Raw genomic sequence first — 14,945 nt, forward strand, 5'->3', positions numbered from 1 at the left:
ACTTATTTCCGTGCCGAGAATGACGCCACCAATTTGTAGTAGTTATTTTAATGTACCGCTAAGATCTGAAAAGACACTAAAAGTCATGGTTCAGTGAAGGAATATTTTTGTTCTTTCAGCTGCTAAGAAGGAGCAGAGAAGGCCCCCTAGCACAGCAGCAAAATCTGAGAGAGGTAAAGAAAAATATATATTTTAGTTCCTTCTTTATTCCTAAAGAATCCTAAGGTACTTTTCAGGCACTGATCTAAACGTTCTGTTGATTCTGAATATTGATAGTAATATTTCAGGTGGTGTATGAGACATTATTATGGAGTGAAAACATTGTGTTTCAGTTGGAAAAACAAGAAGGCATCAATGGGAAGGCATACTGTTGGGTGTTCATCTGAGTCTGTGGATGGGTGCATAGAGAAAGGGACAGGCCATTAGGTGCCTTGGCTTAATCCAGCTTACATTTTTCCCCCAGTTTATTGTTTATTTATTTATTGGATATACAGTGGTCCCTCGTTTTTCGCGGGAGATGCATTCCAAGATCACCTGTGGAAAACGAATTTCTGTGAAGTAGAGGAAAGATTTTTTAAATGTATTTAACGAGTATTTGGACTTTTAAAACCCACCCTTTGCACTAAACAGTCATTCTATAATGTTTCTCAGCTGGAACTACATGTGATATCATACCAGTTTCTTTAATAGAGTACAGTAGTACTGTAGAAGAATTTTATGAATTTTTAATGGATTTAATGGATTTAAGCCCCCCTTGAAAACCCGTGAAGTAGCGAATCTATGAAAGATGAACCGTGAAGTAGCGAGGGATGACTGTATATGCAATTTTATAAACTAAATTGATGTCAGTATATGTACTTCATATAATAAACTGCAGTTACTCCCTGGCAACTGGATTTCAAATAACAGTAATTATTAATAGTAGTTGTACATAATGAACCGAGTTAGGAATAGTTGCTAAATATTTTTTTCTATTTTTTCTCTTTTATTGGTACTTAGTAAACAGTATATTATCTGTGTCAATTTACTTATGCAGAGTAATAGTAGTAGTGATACTGTTTGTTTATACATCTTAATGATTTTTGAACTTTTAACTTCTACTTCTATTATCTAACCCTTGATAGAACAATCCTATTTTTAAAAATATTCTGTATCTTCTTTGACTTGTATCTTTAGTGTTAACCTATTCATTTCTGCACATTCTAATATTTTTTAAATTATATTTTCATCTGTAGGAATTTCCCCATTCTTCCAGTGTTGTGCAAATACAATTCTCACTGCTGTCACAACATGCAATATTAAATATATATTCCCTTTGTCATATTTTTCTGGTAGTATTCCCAACAAAAATATTTCTGATTTTAAATCTGTATGTTTGATTTATCATTTTCTCTAACCATATATGTATTTTGTAAAATTTCTTTTTGCGTTTGGGCATATCTGTCACATATGATTATAAGAACTTGGCATCTACTTATATTTCCAACTTTTAGCAGACATGTTTTTAGACATCTTTGCTAGGTTTGCCGGTGGCAGATGCCATCTGTAAAACATTTTATACAGGTTGTCCTTATAGGTAGTTGTCATTGTCAATTTATAATTACCAAAGTTTTTGCCATTTATCTAATTCTTTGGTATATCCAATTTTTCCCCATGCTATCATTGTTTCTTTCACTTGTTCATCTTCCATTTTAAGCTTTACTAAACAGCTAGATATTGTCTTTATTTTTCATCCATCGTTAATTATATTTTCAATCTATTTATATTATTTTTTCATAGCATAGAAATGCACGTATCCCAATTGAAGATCATTCCCCTCAACAATAATAATCTTCTATATCTAAGATTTATCCATTCTTTAATCCAAGTTACTGTTGAGGCCAGTTAATAAAGCTCCCAATCTGGCAACCCAGAGCTCCCTTGTTTTTCGATTCTTGCAACATTTTCAATCTTATTCTTGCTCTTTTTTTCTTACCAAACATATTTCAAAATTATTCAATTTAATTCATCAAAATATTTTTTTCTAGTTTTACAGGACTTAAAATAGAATGGAAACAAAAACAGCAATAGGAATAGAAATACTGTAGTGACTTTGGCAGAATATTCATTTTTATGGAAGAATTACTATTCTTCCTATCATTGACAGTTGCAAGTTTTCCCAATTCTCCAAGTCCAATTTAATTTGTTGCATTAAACGTATAATTATCTTTTTTAATTGTTGCACATCTTGCTGTTAAATAAATTCCCAAATATTTAATTTTCTTCACTACCTGAAGATCACTCTTCTTTGTCAATTTATTTTTCAGTTTGTCTATAAGATTTTTAACTAATTTTTTTGGAGGGTGTGTGTGTTCATTTTCAGTCCTGTAATTTTTCCATATTCTTCTATTTTTTTCCATTAGCTTGGGGCCAGTTTCCAGTGACTCTTCTGAAAAAAATAACAGGTCATCTGCAAATTGTATTTTTCTCTTCTTATTTCCATACCATTCCATATTTTCATACCGTACACCATTGCCCAGAGGATCATTGGTTGCCTTCTCCCCTCTTTGGAAGAGCTTTATAGCTTCCACTGCCTTATGAAAATTCAAAGATCTATCTCATCCCGGGCACATTTTTTTGGAACTATTACCATTTGGCAGATAATACAGGACAATAAAAAGGACAAATAGGCTGAAAAACCATTTCTAACCCAGAGCAATACCTATATTGAATTCTACCATATAATGCAATATTAATGCAATATCAGGGATTTTCAGTTTGATTGTAATGAATGTGAAGGATGTGTGTTTGTGTTTTATTTTTATAGTTATAATATACACTGAAGGTTGCATTTAATTTAGTTCTACAAGATGCAATGACAATAAAGTAAACTAACTAACTAACTAACTAACTAACTAACTAACTAACTAACTAACTAACTAACTATCTTTTATTTCCAAATCTTGTCTAACAATTCTATTAATACTTCCAATATTAATATAAATACTAACGCGGATAGTGGACATCCTTGTCTTGTGCCTTTTTTACATTTAATTTTTCCATTTATTCCCCATTCACAATCACTTTTGCTGTTTCTTTGGAATAAATTGTCTTAATTATATTTATAAATTTCTTGCCAAAATCCATACACTCTAATTGTTATAGCATATATTGGCACAATATATTCCACGATCAATAAGGAATCCCACCTTTCTTCATCACCCTTCCAGGGTAACTTTAGCACTTTGGAGCTTCCTAATTGTTATGCCGGGCTCTATGGTATGAGTCTCCTGAAAATTCAAGGGTACAAATTTCAGACACACATATACACTTGAAAGTTCAAAAACAATATTCTTTATCACAAAAATTCAAAAGAAACAAAGCACCCTTTTTGTATTGCAAAGAGCACTTGTCCCAAAACAACCTGGTAGTCTGTACAATCCCCTTAATCAGTCCTTAAGTACTTAGCTAGCAGCTGTGAAGGAACGTCACAGCCCTCCTTCTTCCACGAAGTGAGACCCCCACACTTTGCACTGCTTTCGTTTCAAAGTCGTGAAAAATCAACAAACAAAGTCTGGAAACAGCAAGGCACAGTCCTGAAGAAACAACGATCAGATAATCTTCCACAACGGCCAAGCCAGCACGCTGCTATTTATATCAGCAGCTCTAATTACTGGAGCCCCACCCAAACATAGGTGGCCTCTCTTATCTCCTGTAATATTTCTTCAATTGGCCTCTTCTATGCATAATTCTGCGCATGCGTGGGTCTAACACTTCCTAATCCGAATTGACCGAAGATAATGGAGATTGGCTTCCTGGGCTGTGTGCCAAGCCCCCCTCTTCCAAGTCACCCCTACCTTCTTCTTTGTCCGAGGAAACTGCGCTACCTGACTCTGTCAGCAATAAAACAGGCCTATGACATGTTGATGTTTCCCCTGCATCCACCTCCACATTCCTTGGGGCAGGAGCTGGGCCAGAGCCAACCACAACACTAATGAAGAAGGTTCAGCCGGGATTCACAGAGCCCCACTATCCTTGATTGTCCCGCTGTGATGCCAAACCGGAAGTCCCCATATTTCCCCTCCTATTTTAAGAGCGTTTTCTTGAGCCTGTGAAGGGGGAAAAATGATTTGTCTTCTGTAATAAAATACAGACACATGCACACTTCTTTTCATTTTCTTAATTTTTTTTTGTTAAGCATTATATGTTTGGCTAAGTAGAACCAAGCAATTAATTAAATTTAAGTTGCTCCTTCCAATATACCTTCATAAAATAAAATATTTTTCTACTCTGGATTGTCACTAAAGTCGTTATCTTTTTATACTATCTTTTACTCAAGAAATTCTCATGTTAGTGTCCAGGAAGAAAAAGTTCCAAACTCATCCTTTTGAAAATTGCTGATTTTACTTGAAGTTTTCTCTCAGTTGTGCTGGAAGTTTTATGTTCAAACTATCATCATAATAAAGATTGGGGTCAGATTTACAGTATATTCCTGAGTTGTAGTTGGGCCTTTGCCATTGTCAGCTACTTGTGAAATTGTGTCAATCTCGTTTGATAACTTTCTACATATGATTACATCTCTGAAGTAGTTTGAGTAGTTTTTATAATGTCCTTAGAACATAAATTATCTATAAAATGAAGATTTTGTTTCATAATTTTTCAAATAAGGTCTAATAATTTGCTCAAATCCATGTTCCCTCTTGTGATCAAAGAGTATACATCAAGTCACAATAATTGCTGGCCGGAATTCATGAATATTGGAAACTTTTAGTCACCCACAACAAAGCAAACTAAGTTAAAACTTAATTTAAAAATACTAAAATATATCAATAAAATATGTCAATAACATATATATTTATACATTTTTATTCAATCAATCAAAAATACACTATTTTACAACTATTTTTAATTCATGTTCATCAGTCTGTTTTCCTTCATTCCATTACACTCTTTCAAAATGGCTGCCTTTTTCAACACCATTGCAGCCCCCTCACACCAGCTGAACAACTCACCAACTGACTCAGAAGCACAACTCCTGAAACTACTTGCAGACTGTTACTGTGTGGAAGATCTTGTGGGATGATTGTAGGACTTTCCCTAATCCAGGAGAGCCATATAAACTAAAGGAAATTAGCAAATTGAAAAAGTGACAGTCCAGAGAAAACCCTTTCAAGGAGCCCCAGAGAGTCCTTACAGGGCATATAATCAGTTTGCCATCTTCACTATAAATCTGAAGATTACTAAATTAGTGACAATTGGAACTTGGGAGAAGATTGGGACATCTACATTTTATTTTGTCATTTGTACTTTGCAAGCATTGAAAAAGACACTTAATATCTTATTTGTATCATCATTACTTCCATATTGGAAATATTTAAATGTGGTTTAATTTCACATATTCGGCGTTTACTGAAAATACGTAACAATCAACTAGCAGTGATGATGTTACTTTATTTGGAAATAAAAACTTCTGCATGATATCAACCAATCTCAGTGACCACAGACGATTCCATATTTTTTTAAAAAATTACAATGCAACTATATCAGAGCTGTGCATTTGCAATGACACAAAGGAATAATGAAATTAGCACTCAAAAGAATGTTGTTTATGTTTTGGATGTGGACTACAATCTGCAATGACATTATTTATGGGTGCAAAATAGCTTAATAGAACAATACAGATTATCTTCTTGATGTTATGTGGATATTTCATGCTTATTTAATACTAGGAAATAAAATGTAGAATCGGCCACTAAAACTCATTCAATCTCAAACTCTAGGTGAACCAACCAAGTCTGGGGAGAGAAGTGGGTACAGCAGCCCTGGGTCTCCAGGAACCCCTGGCAGTCGTTCTCGCACACCATCCTTGCCAACTCCACCAAACAGGGAGCCCAAGAAGGTTGCAGTGGTTCGTACACCACCAAAATCCCCTTCTTCTGCCAAGAGCCGCCTGCAGACAGCTCCGGTCGCCATGCCAGACCTGAAGAATATCAAGTCCAAAATTGGTTCCACTGACAACTTAAAGCATCAACCCGGAGGTGGAAAGGTAAATCTAACATAGAAACAGATATACAGGCCAACTTTAATAGAATGGGTAGCTCTCTCTCTTTGCCATTCCAGCATTGCATTTTCTGCCTGCAAGACTGTCTCAGCTTTATGAGCTACCTTCACCTGGCAGAATGCAAACACTCAAAATTGATGATGGTGTAACTCCTTTATATGTGAGATGATTGATTAGGTAATATTGACATTACTGAAATGACATGTGTTATTTACAATTAAATACGCAAAGGGTTCCTTCCAAATTAGAAAATATATAGAGTACGTTCAGGGTAGTAAAGTAAATGGAACATATGTTGTTCTGATTAGAAAGCAGGTCTTCAAAGGTACATATGGAAGCACTAATCCAGAACAGTAATAATACAGCACTATATATATATTACATATAAAGATCCTTATCCCCTCAAAGTTATACTGAAGTATATTCAGTCTTATTGGTGGTGGGTTTATTTATTTATTTATTCGATTTTCATGCCGCCCTTCTCTTTAGACTCAGGGCAGCTTACAACATGTTAGCAATAGCACTTTTTTAACAGAGCCCCCACAATCCGGGTCCTCATTTTACCCACCTCGGAAGGATGGAAGGCTGAGTCAACCTTGAGGCGGTGAAGAGATTTGACCCCCTGACCTACAGATCTACAGTCAGCTTCAGTGGCCTGCAGTACAGCACTCTACCTGCTGCGCCACCCCCGATTGTTCCCAGTTCGGTTTCGTTCAGAGAATCAGTAGCAGCGGCAGCGGAAGGTTCTGCCCACTGGCCCGGGACCCTTCTGCTCATGCAGAACTGGTAGCAACAGGATTTAGAACCCACTATCTGCCTATTTTGGTTGAGGGTCTTGAATGGAACAGACTTCTCATCATGCCCATAGTGTGTTCAAGAAAAGAAATACGATAAGAGAGTGGTGTTTATATAGGAAAATAATTTTATTGCTAGAATATTAAGAAGAACAAACAGCAGATTTCAGATATGTTCTCATTCTGCCCTCTGAATCGCTATCAGGATCTAGTGTTACATTTTGATGTTGTTGCTAGCAGGAACAGCGAAACCTTTTTCTCCCCTGATTTTAATAATCAGGGCCATTAATACCTCACTTGAGATGTTCATCATCATGACATTATGTTAAAAATAAATGCTATGAGTTTTTTAAAAATCAGACAGTCAAGACACGGTAACAAATTATTTAGAATTTAAGGATTGTAGAATTTCCTATTTAATGATTTTTTTGTTGTCATTGTTCTTAAAGTTAGTCTGTGGGAGTTAGTAATTGCTGTCCAAATTTTCTAAGCCATTTTACTGAATAGAGTTTCAAATACCAGCATTTTTAATGATCACAGGGCCCTACATTAAATATGAATAATTTCATTCAGAGGCTGATAGGATAGGCTGCTGCTTTGGTGTCTTTGTTGGTGTTTTCAATCATCTTATGTCCAGTTGCTGTTGCTCCCTGGATTTTTATTAACCGTAGACAATTTTAGTGCTTCATTCTTAATAGATACATAGTACCTATCAATTTACAAGAGCATGTCAACAACTCTCATGCATTTACATTTATTTTCTTCAGGTGGAGAACCTGAATCATACATTTAGTGGGGCTTCAGATAGAAGGTATACAGGAATTTTGGAACATCTGCAAGTATTTTCTCATGCAGCATTCATTTATCTACACTTTCTTTAAAAAGCTGAAACAGCGTTCTTAAAATAATTTTTGAAAGGGGTTTTTCCCCCCCAGAAAGATGTGAAAAGAGTATAATTATATTTTCTTTAGATTACTTTTGTAGTACTCTTGTTTTAAGAATGCATCATTTTAATTTGTGCACTGATATACTGGATTGGCAAACTATTTCTCATGATAACATCTACATTTTGGCAATGGTTATCCTACTGATAAGCATTGTTAGATTCTTTTATTGCACTTTTTATTTTAAGGAAATAAAATATTCCTACAACGGGACTTGAATTAAAGAGGATTCATGCATGTTGAAAAATAATTTTAAAAATAAGATGTTATTTGCATCTTTCTAGTTGACACAATTTTATGATTACTTTTTAAAAAATTTCTTATAATAATAATGAAAAATTAAAAATACTTTTATGCTAATTCTATGAATGACATGTAGAAACAATATTTTTGCATCATTTAAAGTTAGCTTGCAATTTTGGTGTTTGCTGACAATTCAGTCATGCTTATTGCACAATTTTGTTATTTTTTTCTTAGCATCTTTTCAACTCTAGGTCATTGAGCCTGTCTACATTCAGTCCAAGCAGTTCCTATTACATAAGACAGAATGGCATGGTTTTTTTTTTAATGGGGAAACTTTAAATAGCCTGAACTGTATTTTGACTTTATAGTTTGATCACATAGTACTTTGGGAGATGAAAAGGCAGAGTTTGAGGATGGAGTCAAGAGAGGAACTAGTTTGAAGTTGTTACATTACCATAAGCAATCCATGTTCAGCCTCCTTAATACTGACCATTAGTTGACTAGATTAATAGCAGGTATGAAGAATCAGGACCACCTGTTAAGATAATTAAGATTTATTGCTTATTACTATTTATTAAATTTATTTGTTGCCTATTCCACTGTGGGGCTACTCTAGACGGCTTACAACAGTAAAAAGGAAGAAATTAAAAGAGTAAATAGAATAAACAGAACAGAAGTTCTACAAATACTCCATTTTGTCATTGATAATTCAAGTAATTCCAGTTTTACAGCATTACTTCCTGAACACTAACTGAACTCACGGCATGTACATTTGATCTTTCTATCAGATCAATATCTATAAGAGAACTTAGGCCAGTTTGCATCACTTTTCTTTTTCGTTTTTGCTACATCATAGAACAGTTGAGGAGCTGATTGTAACAGACAGAAATTCCCCTCTTATTAGCCTACTTCCCAGAAAACCATATACTGTACTAAATATTATTTCCCTCAAACTTGCTGTATTCATTTATTTTATTTGTACACTCTGTTCTCACTATGGAAAACTCTTTGTATTTCAAGCCTGATCTATGGAACCGATTGATTCTCAATTTTAATTTTGAAAGGAAAAGAGAAATATGTTTCTCCATGCTACTAGACCTGGTTCTAAAAGCTGTAGCTAATAATCTCATGCCTTCTTATTTGTAGCAGCCCATTTGATAGGTTTCTCAGGATCCTGCTAATCCATTTGCATCTTAAATCACTTTTTCTCACAGTGGTTTATCATCCCTCTAGTCCAGCTAGATTTGAAATGGGCCCTCACATCAGCCAGATCTATGTCCAGACCTGGATTCTTTTTTCCTATGTCCCAGTTTATTTTTTAAAACATTTTTCATCAGAGATTTAAAGAATCTTAAAGATTCTCTACCTTGATTTGGCTTTTCTATCTCAGATAATGTTATCACTGTTGTTTGTAACTTTTCTACTTTACCAAATTCAAATTATATTTTTTTCTGGTTCACTTTTTACTTCAAGATAGGGCTTACTAGTCTTTCCTCAACATTTTTTTAATAGTTTAAACTTTAAACAATCTGTAACAAAAGCTTGTCATTGACCTGTAGTAACTTTTTTAGGTGTCTCTTTCTCCTGACTTTTTCAGAATAAGCCATACTCAAAACCATTTATAGTTGCATAGTACTGCATCTGATTATTTAGGTAGGAATTGATGCTTCTTGATAATACTTAACTTTTTTTCTGTCCTAAGAGATCTATTCTGTCTGGAGATAAGCTTTTTGCCAGGTCTATCTCTACTAGTCAGAGGCCCAAAGTAAATTGGACAACTTGAGCTTACCACTAATTGTGGCTCTTTCGATGGTGATTTGTAGATCCACGCAGCTTATCCCCTATTCTTTCTTCATGCTATTTCAAAGAATTGAGAGGAAAGAGGAAAAAAAGGTTATTGTTGACAGAAGTAGCAATAATGTGTAGTTTTTTCAATGCTCCTTTTAGTGTTATTTTAAAAAGAGGACCAATGTTAATTATTTGGTCCCCATGGCAGGTGCTGACTTGATAAATGTCTATGGAGATTTTCAGCCATCCAGGCCATTGGTTGTTGCAAAGATACTTTTTCAAGAGGCAACTGGACTTTCTGACTTTTTGGAAGAGATTTCACTTCCCATCCAAGAGGGCCACCTGGAGGTTCATCTGTGTCATCAAGATTATATCTAGTCCTGATGGGTTTGTTCTCCTATGTTATGCCATGTGTTCATGAATATTGTTCACCCAATATACAGATTTCCACATGGCTCGCTGCATTATACTACGTATGCCATGCTGCTCAAATTGTGTTTGGGTGTTTTATTTATTAATTAGATTTATTAATTAGATAAATTTATTAACTTGGGGTAAACAAGCTTCTGCTTTAGTGTATTCTTACATTTGAAGTGTTGTGTTGGCTGAAGATCCTCCTGAGCTTTTCTGATATTCCTGCGATGTATGAAATGAAAATGTTGCTTCATTTATATTCTTTTCATTGTCTATTATGGAGGAGCCCCTCCACTGGAGCACAAAATGGGAGTAATCAGAACTCTATAACACTGAGCTGAAGGTCTGCCAACCAGTGAAGACGGGAAAGAAAAAGAGCTAAAACACATCAAGGAAGCCCTGAGATGTGGCTATCCCAAATGGGCCTTCAGCAAATCTCAAAAAAGACACTACAGGGGCTCCTCTATAACAGACAGTGAAGAGAACAATAAATGAAGCAATATTGATATTCCATACGTTGCAGGAATATCAGAAAAGCTCAGGAGCATCTTCAGCCAACACACCATACGACACAAACTGAACAATGTGGTATATACAATGCAATGCAGTGAGCCTTGTATAGATCTGTACATTGGGAAAACAAAACAACCACTTCGTAAATGTGTGGCACGTAGAAGAAGTAACCCATCAGACTAGATTCAACAGTCCGTCTGCATTTAAAAAGCAAAGGCCACTCTTTTGAAGACAGCAAAATTCCCATTTTGAACAGAGAAGCCTGCTGGTTTGAAAAAGGGGCCAAAGAGGCCATCTATGTCTTTCAACAGAGGGGGAGGGATATGACATCATCTACCTCCAGTTTACAACACAATCCTTTCAATAGTTCCAAGAAGGGTCTACACCCATTTGCACCATTCAGGTAATCTTGATGACAAAGTTATCATCATCATCATCATCATCACCAAGTGCTCTTAACAAACTTACTGAAATAATGCAAATGACCTGCTATCTACAAGGAGTATAAATTATTCCATTTCCCACCATCCAGTCATAACTGAAGAAGTTTCTTGGATGAGAAATGAAACCTCTTCAAAAAAAATAATAATCAGAAAATCCTCTTGAAAAAGCACTTTTGCTGACTTGATAGTTTGAGTAACTGTATCATGTCCAGGAAATCATGGCATGGGTACCAGCAGGATGTGCAACCAATTTCAGAGGAAGAATAACAAATTCAGTTCCCAATTCAGTGCTTTGTTTGCTTCCTTTTTTTTCATTCCCTTTCTCACAAATTCAAAAAAAATCCCTCACAAGCAATTAAAAAAACTCAAGCTAGCTTATGCATAAATTTGCATTAAAAAATTGTGATCCCACTCTTTTCCTAAAAGTAAGGTGTGAATGGGCCAGACGATCCTTGAACAGCAAATATTCCACAAAACAGGGTGGTGCAGGAAAAGCACGCTTCTTCGTAACTATTTGTCTCATCAACCCAAATGTAAGGGAAGAAATAGGAGTACAGTGTTCCCTTGATTTTCGCGGGTTTGAACTTCGCGGAACGTCTATACCACGGTTTTTCAAAAATATTAATTAAAAAATACTTCGCGGGTTTTCCCCCTATACCACGTTTTCCCCCGCCCGATGACGTCATATGTCATTTCCAAACTTTTGTCTGCCTTTAAAAAACATTTTTAATAAACTTTAATAAATAAACATGGTGAGTAATAATCTAAATGGTTGCTAAGGGAATGGGAAATTGTAATTTAGGGGTTTAAAGTGTTAAGGGAAGGCTTGGGATACAGTTCATAGCCAAAAATAGTGTATTTGCTTCCACATCTCTACTTCGCGGAAATTCGACTTTCGCGGGCGGTCTCGGAATGCATCCCCTGCAAAAATCGAGGGAACACTGTATTCCTTTGTAATGTTAGTGGGAGCAAGTGGTCCCAAAAATTATTTTGACCTAAGCTCAAAAGAACTTAATTAATAGCAATTTTACTTATAAAAAGAAACAAATGAGCAGATACTGCAGCACTGATATGGGTTAGCTAAAGTGACTCTCCCTGCAGAGAACTGGAGTGGGTACAACTCACAGTTGGTTGCTCCAAGTTCGGCCTGGTTCTGCTAACTGGTGGCGGCAGTGGGAGGCTCCACCCACTCACCCAGAACACTTCTGCACATGTGTAGAAGTTTCTTGGGAGAGAGAGCAAACCGGTAGCGATGGGATTTAGAACCCACTACTGATATAACCTCCACATTTTTGTCCTGAAATCGGTCATCTACTATATTAGTTTAGTCCCACATCCAGATCTGAAACTTGAAAAGATAAAAGTACTTTGTTTCATTCAGAATTCTCTGTAATTTATTTTTATTTATTTATTTATTAGATTTGTATGCCGCCCCTTCCCGTAGACTCGGGGCGGCTCACAATACAATAAAAACAGTTTATAACAAATCTAATAATTTACAATATAAAATATTTTAAAAACCCATTATTAAACAGACATACACACAAGCATACCATACATAAATTGTATAGGCCCGGGGGGTGCTCCATGGATACTTCATAAATTTCCCCTAAAAGTTACATATTGGGGGATAGCCAAAATGGCAGGTTCCAGGGATGGCTTTTTCAGGATACTATTCTTCAGTCTGATAAAACTTTGATTTCAGCTTTCACCCTGCAGAGTCAAGTCATCTTCGGTGGGTATACTTACCCCATTACATTTGCCATGCTAAAATTGCACGCCATTTACCAGCCCTGAATATTTTTCCAGTACAGTAAGCAAGAATGCGCAAACAAACTGAAAACAGGCAAGGGAAGTCTAATTAATGTTTTTCCTTTTCACGTTCATCAGTATGTTACTGTGTTTGTTTTTCCTTGTGCTGATCAAAGACATATCCAGTGAATTGTGTGATATTCAGATATTTGCTTGTGCAGGCAAGAGAGTCCCACATTGATATTAAAAATTACACTAAATTTGGCATGGTACTAATGAAGTATATAAGACACTCTTCAACTTATGCAAATACTTTATTGTAGTTTATATAGGACTAATACGCTTCAATACAAGAGGAATAGCTTGAGTTGTATGATATTTTCTTTTCTTTTTTTAAGTGTTGATTTAAAGCTTGCTTTCCAGATGTTTGCTTCTACAGAGCTGAAATATGTGGCTTCTTTTGTTAAAACAAGTTGCTGAAAAAGGCCTTGGAGACATTTTCTGTTTCTTTTTTCTTCTAAGTTTACTGTTATACGTAGAGAAACCCTTTGCGCCTTGTCATTGGCTTGCAGTAGGTGTTACTTATGTTCTTTTTCTGACTATCAAAAGGTGCAGGTGCTTAATAAGAAGCTGAACTTTAGCCATGTCCAATCCAGGTGTGGATCAAAGGATAATATCAAACATACCCCAGGAGGAGGCAGTGTGAGTACCTTCACACCATTCAATGCACTATAATAAAATAACTTATTATTAGTGGCATGAATTCTGCATTAATCCTAAAATGCCAATGCTGCTTGCTCAGTCAGCCAGCCATTGGTAGCACACCTAAATATAACATATATAAATTAACCTCCTACTAGAAAAGATATGGCTTGATTAAACCTCCAGCAGAATCTGTGTGTGGCAATCTATGCAGGATTAATTGGCTATTTTTCAAAAATAGTACTGTAAGGTCACTTTTAATTTCATAGCTTTCAGACTTCTGACAATTATGTTGTCTGGTTCAGTTAAGGAAAGAGGAAGTTTAAAAAAATACAAGATAGAAATCTAGAAATTTGATGAATAGTATGTGCTATTCTGGAGGTCTTATGAAATGTAACATATAATCATGGGTAAATCAGATGTTCTGCATTTGAAACATATTTTTTAAAGGATAAGCATGTTCCCTAACCCACAATGTGCAAATTTGGCAATTAAACAAATTATCATCTACAGGTTTTCTTTTATATGTTTGTTTTGTTTCGATAAATTGGTCATTTTTAAAGCATAAGGAATGTAGAAAAAGTAGAATTTAGTATCAGATGCTATATGACTGGATCATTGCTTGGTAAATAGATCCAAGTTGGGTCTATGGTAAATAAAGGCCTTTCAATGTAAGTGTAGATATTAATGTTCTCTGGGGCAACATGACTTGTTAGGGGCTTAAGCAAGCCAATTAATTCTTCCTATTTCTTCCCATAACATCCTTTAATTACAGAATATAAATTACAGAAAATAAAATTTCTAGGGAACCTTTTAGTGAGGTAGTGAGGAAAAAATGTATCTTCTATCTATCTAAAAAACAACAACGTTCTTTACCAAATCTCAGGATTTTTTCTGCACCATAATAATTTTTCTCATTTCTAAATAGCCCTGTTTTATTCATTTCTTGATTTACTTTCACAAGAGATGAATACAGGCATATGAATCTTATTGGATAGTCCAAAAATAACTATCCAATATTGAATTTTGAGCCTTCACCAAATGCTAACATGAATTTCTTTACCACTACTTCAAACAAAGGTGCTTCCAGATTAGGCTTTAATGGGGTTGATGCCATTGATAGAATTTTATGGGAGATTCAGGTATGAATTTACATGTGTAGCTTTCCTTAATGTTCCCACCACTTTTCTCTCCAGCCTCCAGTTTTTAAATTTTCAAGGGGTTAGTTGATAAATATATTTTATTTGTTGAAATAAGCGTATGGAAGCACCTTAAGAATATCAGTATTTTTTTAACAGTGATTTTGAGTTAC

The 14,945-nt window shown here is 35.3% G+C and overlaps 1 protein-coding gene across 12 annotated transcripts in view; it reads left to right on the forward strand.

The window, feature by feature from the left end:
- LOC139154432 (microtubule-associated protein tau-like) overlaps window positions 1-14,945 on the forward strand; it is a 98,786-nt gene that overhangs the window by 61,259 nt on the left and 22,582 nt on the right. For 7 of the 12 annotated variants that reach the window (XM_070729036.1, XM_070729034.1, XM_070729042.1 and 4 more), the window contains 3 exons: window positions 120-173; window positions 5,760-6,025; window positions 13,541-13,633. In XM_070729036.1, coding sequence (XP_070585137.1) covers window positions 120-173; window positions 5,760-6,025; window positions 13,541-13,633 — 413 coding nt within the window. The remainder of the gene's footprint in view (window positions 1-119; window positions 174-5,759; window positions 6,026-13,540; window positions 13,634-14,945) is intronic. The other 5 variants (XM_070729041.1, XM_070729045.1, XM_070729039.1 and 2 more) reach the window with 1 other exon arrangement.

This window comes from Erythrolamprus reginae, chromosome Z (genome assembly GCF_031021105.1).
Source record: "Erythrolamprus reginae isolate rEryReg1 chromosome Z, rEryReg1.hap1, whole genome shotgun sequence".
Lineage (NCBI taxonomy): Eukaryota > Metazoa > Chordata > Lepidosauria > Squamata > Dipsadidae > Erythrolamprus > Erythrolamprus reginae.